Source organism: Pholcus phalangioides, unplaced genomic scaffold (assembly GCF_987345545.1).
Source record: "Pholcus phalangioides strain wild (caught in Gottingen) unplaced genomic scaffold, Ppha-v1.0 ptg000003l_1, whole genome shotgun sequence".
NCBI lineage: Eukaryota > Metazoa > Arthropoda > Arachnida > Araneae > Pholcidae > Pholcus > Pholcus phalangioides.
This window is the reverse complement of record NW_028301596.1, coordinates 45,771,288-45,785,271: the sequence shown is the minus strand read 5'-3', so window position 1 is coordinate 45,785,271 and position 13,984 is coordinate 45,771,288. Positions and strand designations below refer to the sequence as shown.

The window sequence follows — 13,984 nt, the reverse complement described above, 5'->3', positions numbered from 1 at the left end:
CTATCTATCGATGACGGGCTGACCTCTTTTTTTTTTTTTATTCGCCATATTCGAACTTATGTTGGGAGGATGTAATTTCATCAGTTCTTGCTGCTCCTATATATCGTTATTAATAATATCGGATGATGTTAGTGGCGTCTTTATAATTTGCGTTAATCTTGTTAATGTTATGTGCAAATGTAAAAAGAGTCGGTTTAACCAGAGCTCATGGTGTCACTTATAATCGATTGGTATGAAATATAAGCGTCACGACTTGGAATAATATCCCCCTCCCATTTTAAATTATTCTTTCTACTATTTCCAGGGCAGCAATTTGAAACCAGTCACATAATTCAGCTCACCTTGGAAGCTGAATATACGTAACTCGTTCTACATATAAGGTGTCTTCAAATGATTAGAGTGGTTTCGTGATTTTTGTTCAGAATGTGGATGATTGCGTTTGGTGTTGCAAGATAAGTAGGCCTATTAATTGTAGTTTTATTTGGTTTTTGCTTGCTGTCGCCAAGAAAACGGGGGGGGGGGCGTTGGTTATCTTATATACTCGGTGAGATGGCACCAACCATCGAAAAAGTGTTTGCTCTTTTCCTTCTACGATTCTACGAACAGATTGCTACAAGAGAAATGTTTATAAACGTGTTGAAAAATTGGATAGTGCCGCAATTGGAGACCGACAGTGTTGACATCATCTCTCCACACCATCGTGTGGAGAGATGATGATGAGACCATTTCATTTTCATTGTGATATCCGTGGATTTTTGGAAATCCAGATTGTGAACCTAATGGATCGGTCGTTTCGAGGGTGGCAATCACCAACTGTTGCTATGGCGTCCACAGATTCAGCCCCAATAGCATGCAAAAAAAGAAAAAAGTATATATGTGTCACATAATATGTGATGTATTATGTCAAATTTATATGCCTAAGGCCGGGATTACACTTTGCAAAAGTGCTTTTATAAAACTTGAAAAATACAACCAATAAACTGATCGGTTGCATTTGCTCGAATGTAACAGATCAGCTTATTCGTTGTATTTTTCAAGTTTTATACAAGCACTTGTATAAAACTTGAAAGTAGTGTAATCCCGACCTAAAATGGGGATTGTCATTCTAAACCACGCACACACACAGCGTGCGCGTTCCCTCCCCCCTGCACAAATCTACAATTTTTGCGCCGGTTTTTTGCCAAAATCTGCATATATGTAGTAGGTCCTGCTTGTAACGTTTTGAAAAAATCGTCATGAGAAAACGTAAGTGAAAAATTTCTCCTTTTAAACAAGAAACCTCAATGAATACTGATAAAAGTTTAGACTAGCGGTTCCCAACCGGTGCTCCGTGTGCACTCTTCAGTCAAAAAAAGGTTGAGAACTGCTGGTTTACACCATTTAAATAATTTCTACTAAGCGGGAAAAAGTTCTAAGAGGGAGCGTTATAAGCGGGATTCACTGTATACCAAACCTGGCCCGATAGGCTACTTTAGAAAAGTTGAGGCTACGCAAATGCCCGAGATTTTCAAAAAACTGTCGGGCAACTGGTTCGTGGACCTTAAGAATGACATTTTGAATGTTTACTTTGGCTACCGTGGTTCCCTAACAATGCGTTTCAGATATGTTTATACCTTTACAATGGTTTCTAACTTCTTCAGTGCTTCCAATAAATGGAGAAAACCCGGGCAGCTGAGGATATTATAGCTATTATAGTAGAATATAAAAATAATGAATTGTTTTCTCTTTTGCAAGCTCACAGAACACTTGAAGCTTCTCTAAGGTTTAAGAACTCCTGGCTTAGAATAAAATATCGGAACAGCTTCAGTAATTTACAGACCCTCCTGCACATAGCATTTTTCTGAAATTCCTGCTTTTCAAATAGTTTTTACCATTCTTATGTAAATGCTTACCCGGCTATTAGGATTAGAATATGGTACATCACCTTTCCATGAAACGAATTGTTTGCTTCGAAATTCTGTCGCCCATCAGAGATGAACCAGCTGTTCGTTATAGATTATTCCCCCCCCCCCCTCAACGAATCAAGTTGCGGCAATGGAGCCTATCTCCGTATCAGATGTTATGAACCCGGATCAGAACCATTTATTGCACATAATTCTCGTTGAGAATATTTCGTTACTTGTTCGTTTTGTTTTTACGCATATATATATATTACATTATTATTTTTCCCTGGTGGCTAAATATTCTGTAATTGGCATGTTGTTCAGTTCTAGTTTCGTCCCCGGGTCACCAGTTACTCCATCATTACCACTACTACTACCAGATGCATTATTTCGGAGCTTGCAAATTGCAGTAGCCGTAATATGTGTTCAGTCGGAAGAAATATTAATGATCTGGTTTCCTAGAGTATTTATCACCATCATCGCCCACCATCCTCTTACCCCTTTTACTTCTCTTACGAATGCACGCACGCTCACGATATTCTGAATATCAATTTATTTCTTTTTGAGATTTCGCATTGTGTATTATTCACTTTGCTTGGCCCAATCGGGGGGGGGAGGGGATTGCGAATCTTACTTATGCATATGTGTGATGAATTGGGAATAAATAAAAATTTAATCAGCTCTTGTAATTCATCGTTCTTTTTTTTCTCTCTCTTTCCCTTAACCTTCCTAATTTTTGTTTTTTCTTATTTCGTGATTGATATGCTTGTATGTCTATTCGATTTTGGGTCTACCCATGAATCATGGAAAATATGCGTCGATTTCAAATAGCCACAAGAATTAGATCAATTGCCAATTACTTTTGCTCCAGTTTTTGGGGGGTCTCGAGGCGTTTTTTTGAACCACTTTTCTCTGGAATGAATTTTTCTATTAATAATTCACTTGCAGCGTACGCAACTAATCACTCAATATTTGAGTTTTTCTTTCTTTTTTTTTTGATTATCCTGATGCTTTAATCCCCCACTTCCCCCTAATGACAGTGAAAGTGTTACAAAACTACTGAAGAATTTGCACTCTTTCAGAAAAAAGAAATATATGAAAAAGCTTATGCTTTATTATAAATACAAATGTATGATGGATGTCGCGTTTCGAAATCCCGTGAGATGCCCGAGGGTCTCATTCTGTGTGAAAGTTCCCTGACTTCGATGTGTATGTCAGTGTTTTTTCGCATGGTTTTGTAATATGGGCCAGAAACCTTCTGGTGTGTTAGCTGAAGCTGTGGAAAATAGGGCAGAAATAAGCTTAGACGTCAATGTGTGAGGTGAGCCGAAATCGAAGTCGGGAGTATTCGTTTCATTTCAGAAATGCAGGCTGTGATTTACATTCATTTTTTCCCCTCCTCTCTTCCCTGTGTTTATGGGTATAAAGGCAAAAAATATTCGAGGTGTCGCTTTTCAACTCGTTTGCGATGATTCGGGGAAATATCTGATCTGTGATCAAAAATTCATTGACAGCGACATAAAAAAAAAGAAAAAAATGTAGTGGGGATCCATATTACTATTATATCTTGTCGAATGGTATGTGGACTACACCAGAACACTGTAGGTCAAAAAATGATTATAACTTCCAAAACCAAAGGGTATACATGAAGGGGGGAATATTAAGGGTTTTAACTGTGTTGTGTAAAATATACTTATAATAAAAATGTATTCTACACATTATGTTGTATACTCTGGACGATCAAGCGATCCCTTGAGTACAATATTGTGATATATCCTGTATTTTTTTTCAATAAAATATTAAAAACACACAAGGTGATTCAAAAAAGATGAGCTAAACTTTTCATGGTAGTATTCACCAGTTTGCCAAGCCGTAAGTTTAACGTAAAGCCACTACAGGACGCTTACTCGCTCGAAAGCGTCATTCTGAGTGGGTTTTAGATAATTTTCTTAATTGTGATTTTGTTGTAGGAGCCAACCATGAATGCAAATTTCGAAAAATCCCCGAAAAGAGGAAGTAGAACCCTTATGCGCAAATTTTCGTAACGCCAAATGCACGACCATATAAAAGGTTTATTCAGTTTGAGAGAAAGAAAGAGGTGGAGATCTGGTTCGAGAGTGTTCGCCAATCTCTCTGTCGCCGCTCTGAGACGTGCATTTAGGTTGGCATTCTTATAATTATTTTTTATTATTATTGCATGTCATGAACGTCGTATTGTAACTTGTGATAGATTCTTGTGTTTAAAATTTTACCTCATCCATTTAACTATAAAGGGCCCTTTAATGCTTTTATGTTTCATCTCCGACCCGGTAAACAAACTATGGCGATAAATATTTGGTTTTGTGAGTACCTACTACCACCTCGTCGAGTTTTGCCCCTTTTCTTTTAATCACCCTGTACACCCTTTTCACACCTGAACCAAGACTGACTACTGAAAAAAAAATAATTTAATTTGTGTTTATTGTATGTCAAAATGCCCTTTAAAAGGAAAAAAAAATAATTAGGATCGATATCTTTACTAGAACCATTCGAGTTAGGTATGCATGTGTACCTTAGGTCTTAACTTAAACGAAGAATCGATAAAAACCATTAAAAATGGGGTACACGTGTATCTCTCGAGCGAAGAAAATACATGAGCAGACCTGCCAACACTCCGGATTTCGCATCCTTCCGCCTGCTCTCCGGATTTATTAAAGTTTCTCCGGATTTTAGCAGAAAATTAGATTTTATGCGAGTTTTCACGTCGTGACGTCAATGACTGCCGTCGTCGTTAGGGAAAACACCCATAGAGGACAGCCGTGGTCATTTCCATCGAGCATCCGTAAAAAAGTCTTGGTGACCGCATTTAAGCAACTGGCAAAGACGTGACTGTTTATGTAGCGTTTATCGGCAATCATTTATCAGGGTGAAGCCCGTGGTTGCCGAAACTCCACTATAATCGTTATTATATTCGATTAACAGCCGTGCCGTAAACACAAGTTTTTAAGCTTTTTCGTCAGCAGCTTTGTATTTTGAAATTTTTCGTTTCCTCTGATTAAATATGAGTTCAGAAAGAAAATATAAAACTTTAAGCTATACCTATAAAGCTTTTAATAGTTCATATACCCAAGATTATCATTCACTGATAGTATCCACGAAAGGAAACACTTATGTTTTATGAACAGTATATAGAGGTGATTTCTCTATTATGCATGAAAAGACTGACATGGAATTACATTCTGCTCAGGGGCAACGTAGAACCTTCCTTGGGGGCGGAATGGAACTTTTTATTAACTGATTAAAAAAAAAAAAATTTAGAATTTTTATTTTTTTATTTTTTTTATTTTTGATCGAGTCTGAGTGCCGGAGGGGAGGGGATACCCCCCCCCCCTCCTCGGGAGAATTTCCGGATTTCTGGATTCCAAAAGTCGGCACGTCTGCGTGTGAGGTGTGATATAATTAAAAGTACGGTTTTTTCTTAACATTTTAATTTTCTCACTGCTGTTGAGTTTTTAATTCATAATTTCATACACGGCTTTCTGGTCTTTCACGTGTTGTGGGAAGTTACCTCTCGCATCAGCTGATTTTTATGGAGAGAGGCTTACAGTATGCGCGTGAGTTTTTGCGAGTGAAGTAGCCATGAATTATGAGCTCATTTCTCTCCGCCTGCATGAATTATGCACCCACTTTCTTGGAAGAACAACTACTAAATTTGTTGGAAAAGTGTGTGCCACCAGTTCTTTTTTGGTTTTGTTTTACGGTCGTATATTCCTCTTGCCAATCACTGACGCTGAAGAAAGGGTTTTATTTGAATAATTTCGTGGGGTAACCGTGTCTAAGGCATAAAAAAAAAGACAAGGTAAAAGGTGGAAGTGATAAACATCCTTATAAAGGAACCTATTGAAATTAGCATAACATTAGGATTTTTATTATGTGAAACGATTACAGTCCCACTAGTTGAACGAGTAATTATTGTAGATGCTCAAATGCGCGCTTTTAATGACTTTTTCGTTTTTTTTCTCCCCATACTAATCGGAATTTCAGGGCGCCGAGGAGATATTACGTCGTGACAGTCATTTTTTAATGTAACTAATAGCAGCGTGATTTGCGATTTCGTGTATAAAGTAATAATGATAAATGAGGATAGTTAGTAAAAAAAAAATTAATTTTTCTTTTCGGAAGTTGGCGGAGAAAAGTCGTCGGAAGTTTCACATGTGTCTTTAAATAGACACGGGATCACGTTGTGGCAAAACCCGTGGAATATAATGGACATACGCATTAGTGTGCGGCGCGAAGTCGTTTTTGTATTTTTTCGTTTCTGTTTTGCTAATTCGATTGCCCTTGAAGAAACTATAGGAGAAAAGAAAAAAAGGCGACCTAATGGCTTTCCATATTTTTCTTCATATTCTAGACGGTGTGGTTGTTGTTCTTTCATAGAAATGAATAGGAGACAGAAAATCTTGATGTACGCGGGATTTTTTTTTTCTCTCTCGTATATGAAAAAACTATGCCTACTATTTTATGGGCTCGTATTTAATGGTTTTTCTTCCCTTCATCTTTTTTTTTACTCCTACTTCTCACATCAAGCCGGTGACATGTTCCGAGAAACTGTTGCATTCCGTTTTCAACGCCTGTCTTTATAATGAAGAATACCATAAAGAAAGATGGGGCCTGCAGGGAAAAAAAAGAGATGAGAATAAAACATTTGAGGGATTACTTTTGTACGTGCCATCACAAAGGATCCCTTTTTTGTCTATAAATTGAATCTCATGTTTAGTGGTGTGAAAGAACTTGTGAAATATCGTGCCTGTGCGTGTCATTCCAACAATAATCACGGTGATTTTACGAATGCGCCTGTACTTTTCCAATTAACTATTGCGACTATCTTTGGAACGTTTTGATTCGGACTCTTGACGTTTCGGTGAAAACATTAGATTTCCATTCTTTAACGCTTTCGGTTGATTACTTGAATTGTCATAAAATTTATTCATATTGAATGCGAATTGCAGTGTAAAGATAAAAATTTGTATTTTCTTTTTGCATGATACACACTGTATAAAATGTGATTAATCGTTATTCCAAAGAATTTTTTTTTCTTTAGTATTTTTTTCTCCGACGGGATCACTCGTTGCACTTAATATTATTTACAAACTTTTTGAATGACGAACTTATTTGATATCCAGGTCGGTGTTTTTTTTTTAAAAGACCGACTATTTATCCGATTATTCCTTGATCCAGGGGTTCTCAAACTGTGCGCCACGGAGTGGTGACTCTGACAAAGGTTTTTCGGAAATATTTTTTGTTAAAAAGCTCTAGGGAGCCGGCCGAGCGGAAAAGTTTGAGAACCCCTGTCTTGATCTATCGCAGAAGATACCAGCAACTCCTTCGCTCGCTAGAGAGGCTGTATAGATTTTCTGTAATTTCTTTTGAGTATCTACTTTGTTTTGAAACGCATCCTGTTGATTTTCCCTGGAAATCCATTGGTCTAGCTCTAGGTGCAACTGGAGCTGGGGGCTGCTTTAGCACATTATTTCGCAGCATGGAACGAGCTCACACAAATTACAAATTCGGAAATCAAAGCTCAAGCCGAGCTCTTACTGGTCTGAAACACTTCCTGTCTGGAGTATGAATGACAAACATATTTGTTCAAGTGAGAACACCCGCGTCCTGGAGCGAGGCTTCTAGGCTTCCGGGCTAGAGCCCTGTCAGCCTTCCCAGTTTGAATTCCATAGTCTAGATCAGAGGTAGCCAAACTGTTGTGCGGCATGCTACGAGTTCCACGATGGATTTCCGCCACACACACGCACAAACCCCAAAATTTTCATATTTTATTTAAAGTTTTTGTGACACTGGGAGATTTAATTGAAATACATAACATTCCCGCCGGAGAGCAGTAATTTCAAACATACACAAAAATTTATATGTGTAGAAGTGTGTGGCACGCATAATATTTTTGATCATGATACTGCCCACCACTGGTCTAGTAGCATTTGGCGCATTGTTTGGAAGACTTTAAAAACAATTCGAGATGAATTTATAAAAAAACGTATGAATTTCTTATGTTTGAAAATTTCTCTCAAAATAGCTTTTTTTTTTACTTTTATCTTGTTTCATCTTTTCAAATAAATGAAATACAATTTATACGAATCACTGTATGTTGCTATAGTTCCTGTTTTTTTAAATTTTCTCTTTATAATAGGATATCCTGTTTTGACCCGTTGCGATTCTCGAAGTTTTCCCTCGTGGAAAATTGGAACTTAATTGAGGAAAAATAATTCACTGTAACTGTGAGCATTAACTTCCAGTGGGATCTATCTAGGTGTAGAGGTTGTAATGAAAAATCTGCTGCGTGTGTGCGCCTGTCGCATCCAATGATTTGTAATGGGCAGGAAAGCGGAAAAAAAAGGTAAAAAAAAATCGCTTCCTCTTCCCACGTTTGGTCTGTCTGTCGGAAGAGATGTCAAAGCTCTGATTATTAGGCGGAAAATTGCTTTATTTTCCCGGCTTGCTTCTAATCTTGGTTTGCTCTGTCTTTAATGACATGCTCTCCGAAGAAAATATTACTGAGTCCTCTCATCAGACAATACCGTGTTTCCTACGTTTCTCCCCTTCATTACAACTTGTTTCTTATCGTCGGTATTGAATGATACACGGCACTAGCCTTGTCATCATGGAAAAAAAACCAAAAAACATGATGTTATCGTGATGTTTTTCGGCCATAATTTTCATTATAGTTTTGTGTTTGGGGATGTCTTTTGTTTCAATTGGTGCTGCTCAGAGAGAGATTGAAACAGAAGGTCGTGGTATTGCCATTCCACGTTTAATAGGAAAAATTTTTAAATAAAATTTGGACACATTTGTCTGATTTTTTCAGTTGTTTATTTGAAACATTTGGAAAAATATCTGAAATAAAATGGGATACTGATGCATGGTTAATACAATATTTGATGTTATTATCAGTAATTCTTAAACTGGTAAGCCGGTTTTTTCTCTCTCAACCTTTCTATAAATGAAACTGTCAAATCATCATTACTAATCTCTTGCATATAAAGTAACATGTCCTGACTTACTTCCTGATCATGGCCGAGCAGAAACCGCTGGAGCTATAAATATGAAATTTTGTCAGTATTATATTTTATAATATGTATATATATATACCACTTAGATGGGATTTCTGAAAATTCAACTCCCCCCTCCCGAAGGGACTAATGAGACGTTCAAATGCTATATGGAGTAATTGTAAGTACTTTGTAAGTACCATTGTAAAGTAATTTTCAGATTATCAAATCCACGCGAGCGAAGCCGCGGGTATATATAACAGCTAATAATTGATATTCTGACAGTGCAGTGTGAACGGTGCAACTTCGCTACTAAGACACTGTATAACGATAAATCCCTCAACAAAGATACTTTTTAAAATCTTTATACAAATCTTTTTTGTGATAATGTTTTAAAATCTTGTTTGGAACAGTCTAATCCTAATGTCGATACAATGTATTTTACTGGCATAAGTCTCTTTATACCGAGATTTTTTTTGAGATTTTGGACTTACTGCAACACAATATTTTTTTATATCGCCTTATGTTTAAACTCAACTGTTTTTTTTTTTTCTTTCTGCAGGCGTTCAATATATCAAAAGTTATCAATCACTTATAATATTGGTATTTGTGACCACAGATCACAGAGAGTGTCGATAAAGTTGACGGTATCGCTACTTTCTGTGTATTACAAAGACGTGTGATGCAGTAAACCCTTCTACAGGGGCGAAACATTTGATCCAATTTTATTAACTGAATTATAGGGGTTCTCAAATTGTGCGTCGCGGCGCCCTTTGCCAACCTTTGTCAGAGGTGCTGCGGCCTTGACAAAGGTTTTTCGAAGAGATTCTCAGTTAAACTGCTCTGTGGGGAGCGAGAATAAGCGTTGATTAGGGAAAAGGGGTGCCGCGGATGGAAAAAGTTTCACAACTCAAGAACTCTGTGCCGTCTTAACGCATGGGCCCAGCGGGCCTCAAGGGAAGAAGAGGCCTCAGAAAAATGTGAAGTAGTTGAATTTTTCGAGAATTTGTCAGGTAGGGCCTCAGAAAAATCAATTGGCCCGGAGGCCCATGATGCTCTTAAGACGGCCCTGCCTGAACTAAATTATTATAATATTTTTCGCGTTGAAAATAAATACTTTAAAAGTCTGGTGGTACTGATATCATTGGTTTAAAAAGGGTATCAACAGCAGCATAAATTTGGTCACGCGCCTCTCTATATATAACTATAAACCCTCCATAACAATTATTATTATTTTTGATATGCAGAGTTGCCAACTACTACGGATTGCCCGTAGTTTCTACGGAGCTGCTGGAGACACTCTCAATACTACGGAAACCAGTTTAAAAAAATCGGGTATTTCTGTTTCTTGCGGTGTTTTCCTTTTTTTTTAAAATTGTATCTATCTTTACTATAGCGATGAATTCCTATACGTATGTGAGAGTTCAAGAGATGACAAACTCGAAGCCGATCTGTTTTGTCAGTGCGCAGCAGACAATCTGTAAAGCCGCGTCTAAACCTTAGAGAAGAACAACCGTCTTTGCAGCTGCGTAGCATTCTCTGTTCTGTTTCGACGGGCTGTTAACCGTATATACCAGTCATCAGTTGCTGTAGTGGCGCGTGGCCGACCTTGCCCTGGTCGACGTCTAACATTTCCTGTTTCTTGGAATCGATTCCACAGCCTTGCAACAACACTTCTGGCGACTCCAACAGCGTCCGCGACACTACGTTGTGTTTGCCCGGATTCCAGTCTGCCTATAACACGCCATGCCATGGATTCCGGTAAATCACGTCGTTGAGACATCCTCAAGTCACCTTGTCTCAAAAAAAAAATACTGCGCAATCGAATTCCACAGTTACGGCAGTAAAACAGACGTTTCTGCAACATCCCGATTTCTGCCCTTATCTCCTTTTTCTGGTTTTTGACGTCATGAACTTTGATTTGCATATGAAGTTTTCTTCTTCCGTTTTCTGTTAGGCTTTAAATTATGGATGATTCATTTTATGTTACTTATCGGTATACATCTTTGCGTAATTTTGTTAAAACCATGTGCTCCCCTAATTGTTTTGAGCAGTGTATAAAGACTAGAAAATTTTCAGCCCATTTGAAGGTCTGCTGTTCCACACAGCAAATAGTGCCCTGAGTAAGCATAAATCATCTTAAATAGACTGGTGCGAAAAATTTTATGACAGCTGCTCTTTCAAACAAGGTGTCAAAAGCCTGAAACACCAAAAACAAAAAACAAGTTGATGAAAAGATGTTTGACAACAAAAGACAGTGCAGTTGTTTTATTTTGAAAGGGGGGTGAGGGTTAACAAAAATATTGTTAATTTCGCTGCTCCAATTTATAAATATCTGCTCCGAATCCTCAATTTGCTGCTCCGAATCCTGAATTTTGCTGCTCCAAAGCTGCTCCGAAATGGACTTTGTCACTTCCCACCCTGAGAAGTTTATAACAATTTATAAAAGAAAATTACAACAAATATTTTTTTTTTTTTTTTGCAAGCATTTCGTTTTTCAAAGCTGATCCCCTGATGAACAAAAACCAGTATATAATAAAAAACACAAGAAATTTGAATTTCTAAGATAGAAAAAAGGAAATAAAGCTTATATTTTATTTAACTTTCACAAGGCCTCAACTTCAAACTCGTTGAATTCAAATTGTGATTTAAAAAAATTATCAATTTCTCGGAGGTTTACAGCAGAGCTCCTCTGAGAAAACTAAAAACTATCGAACTGAAAAGAGGAGGAGGAAAATAACACGCGTCGCCAAATTAGAGATAGTAGCCAACCACTGCAACTCCACCAACGGCAGTCACGTGGTGTTATGTTGGCGGGCGCTGCGTGAAAGAAATGAATATAGACTTGCTTTCTCTATATTATTCCTTCCCTAAGGTCTAAACCCGCCGCTCTATTCTATGCCTGAAATCGCAAAAACCTGTTTTCCGTCAAAACCTCTCCACGCTGTTGGCTAAAAGCAGGTTTTTGGGTAGTTCGGCGCAGCAAGTCACGACCCGGCTTCATTTGCATAGTGCATAGTCGAGCTCGCGAAACTTGTTCGGAAAGAATGTTTCGTTGTCGGTGCCGCAGGAGCTGTGATACGAAAAAAAACTAGGATGTCTGGGGTTGCTAGACGTTCGTATATGTGGCCCACAAGGGTGTATGCAGTTTGGGATTGCATTGAATATTCATGAATTATTATTAAAGGACTCGGCGGTCTCGGAAAGTTGCTTCGGGAGGGAGGGGGGGTCATGTGGTCTGAGCCTTCTAGGTTCCAGTGTCAATGAGGTGCTGTATTTAATTAACTTTCAATTAAAATTAAAAAAAGTAAATTTTTGAGCTATTTTTATTGTTCTATGATTTTGTTGTCCTAGGGGGTACCCCCCCCCCCCCCTCCCTTCAATGGCAAGGCTGAACATTCATCTCACTGACAAGCTTCAAGCCAATGTTGGCATGTGGCATGTCTAGGTATGCAGAGTACCTGTATTAGAATTTCTATGTATATATATTAACATCGATTTTTTCCCCTTCTTTTTTCTAGTCTCAGTATTCAAAACGATTCAAACATGGTGATGAAATAAGAATACGAAAAGGTTCAGTTAAGTTAGGATGGATACAAGGAGTATTGGTAAGTGATTATAGCATGTTTATACTTCCTTCTATATTTTATAGCATGTTTATACTCCCTTCTGTATTTGCCTACATTTGTATGCACTATAATTATCATCGAACTGCTTTGAAGGTAATTAAATTTATATTATCACTTAATTTTTTCCAAAAAAACTTCCAGTTTGTTATTTAAGTTTATAAGTTTGTGTAATATCTTTTAAACAAATTTTTAAACCTATAGCCTATAATGGATAATTCTCAAAATATATAACAATTCCTTCTATTTGGCTCCTTTTGTCCTATGATTTAACATTTTGGCATTTAAAGGCTGTGGTTCAGGGCTTTTTTCCTTCAAATTTATAAATTGTCTGTTAACTTGGTCTCTCTCAAACTTATAGCCTGATGGTCTAATCCAGGGGGTGGCTTAAGCAAGGGTGGAAGGGGTGTGGTTGCAGCAGGTTGTAAAGGGCGGCAGTGTAGACTTTACTTAAGATCCCAAAATTTAACACAGTAAAAATTCACTTGCCATCGCGCTTTTGTCATACCTCGGCAACGGAAATGTTGAGAAAATAGACAAGGCCTGTTGACGCCTCTAGATGGCAGCAGCATACCGTTAGCGAGCAGCCGTTGCCTTGATGGCTGCGCGCGCAACGGAGTAGTATGATGACCGCGAAAAAACCGACAACAAGGCGGCTCATGTATCGTTTTCCCTCTCATGTTTCAATAAATTCAGTTAATTTCATCTTGAATCGTCCTTAATTATCGATGGTTCGTTCAGCGGAATATTCGACGCTAGTTACCAGAGACCCATCCTGAAAATCACGCCACAAGATCGTGAACATTTATGGTGCCGAAACCCGGGAAGAAAAACGCAACCAGCGACAGCGGTCTTCAGATGGAATCTTTGGTAAAGAAACGAAATTCGGTGAAAGGCAAGATCACGCGGCTTTGCAACATCGTCAAGCCGAAGCTCAACAGCGATGATCTCCCACGGCATCAGTTGGAAATCTATCAAGATCAAGCCAAAGAACTGTGGACGGAGCTCAACGTCTTGCATGATGAAATCGTCATCTTGTCAACGGATGAACATCTGGAAGCCCACGAAGCGGAATTCGACGATTTGGCAAGTCGGATCGACGATCTTCGCTTCAGCATGGCCCAGGCATCGGGATGGACGAAACAATCAGGTACTGTAAATTCAGAAGCTAGTTCCGTGCGCTTACCGAAAATTGAACTGCCTTCGTTCAGTGGCGAACTTAACGATTGGTTGCCATTTCGCGATATGTTCACAACGACCATCGATCAAAATAAAAGTTTAAGTGACATTCAAAAGTTACAATATTTGAAACAATGTGTCAAGGGAAACGCCGCTCAAGTAATTCACGCGATCCCGCTCGCAGGGAGCAATTACGGCAAAGCATGGGCACTTTTGTACGTTCGGTTCAACAACGAAACTGAGATTGTTCAGGCAAGTC

The 13,984-nt window shown here is 38.3% G+C and overlaps 1 protein-coding gene across 1 annotated transcript in view; it reads left to right on the top strand.

The window, feature by feature from the left end:
* LOC149088686 (solute carrier family 12 member 2-like) overlaps positions 1–13,984 on the top strand; it is a 104,939-nt gene that overhangs the window by 42,196 nt on the left and 48,759 nt on the right. The window contains exon 2 of the mRNA XM_089248933.1: positions 12,442–12,528. Coding sequence (XP_089105059.1) covers positions 12,442–12,528 — 87 coding nt within the window. The remainder of the gene's footprint in view (positions 1–12,441; positions 12,529–13,984) is intronic.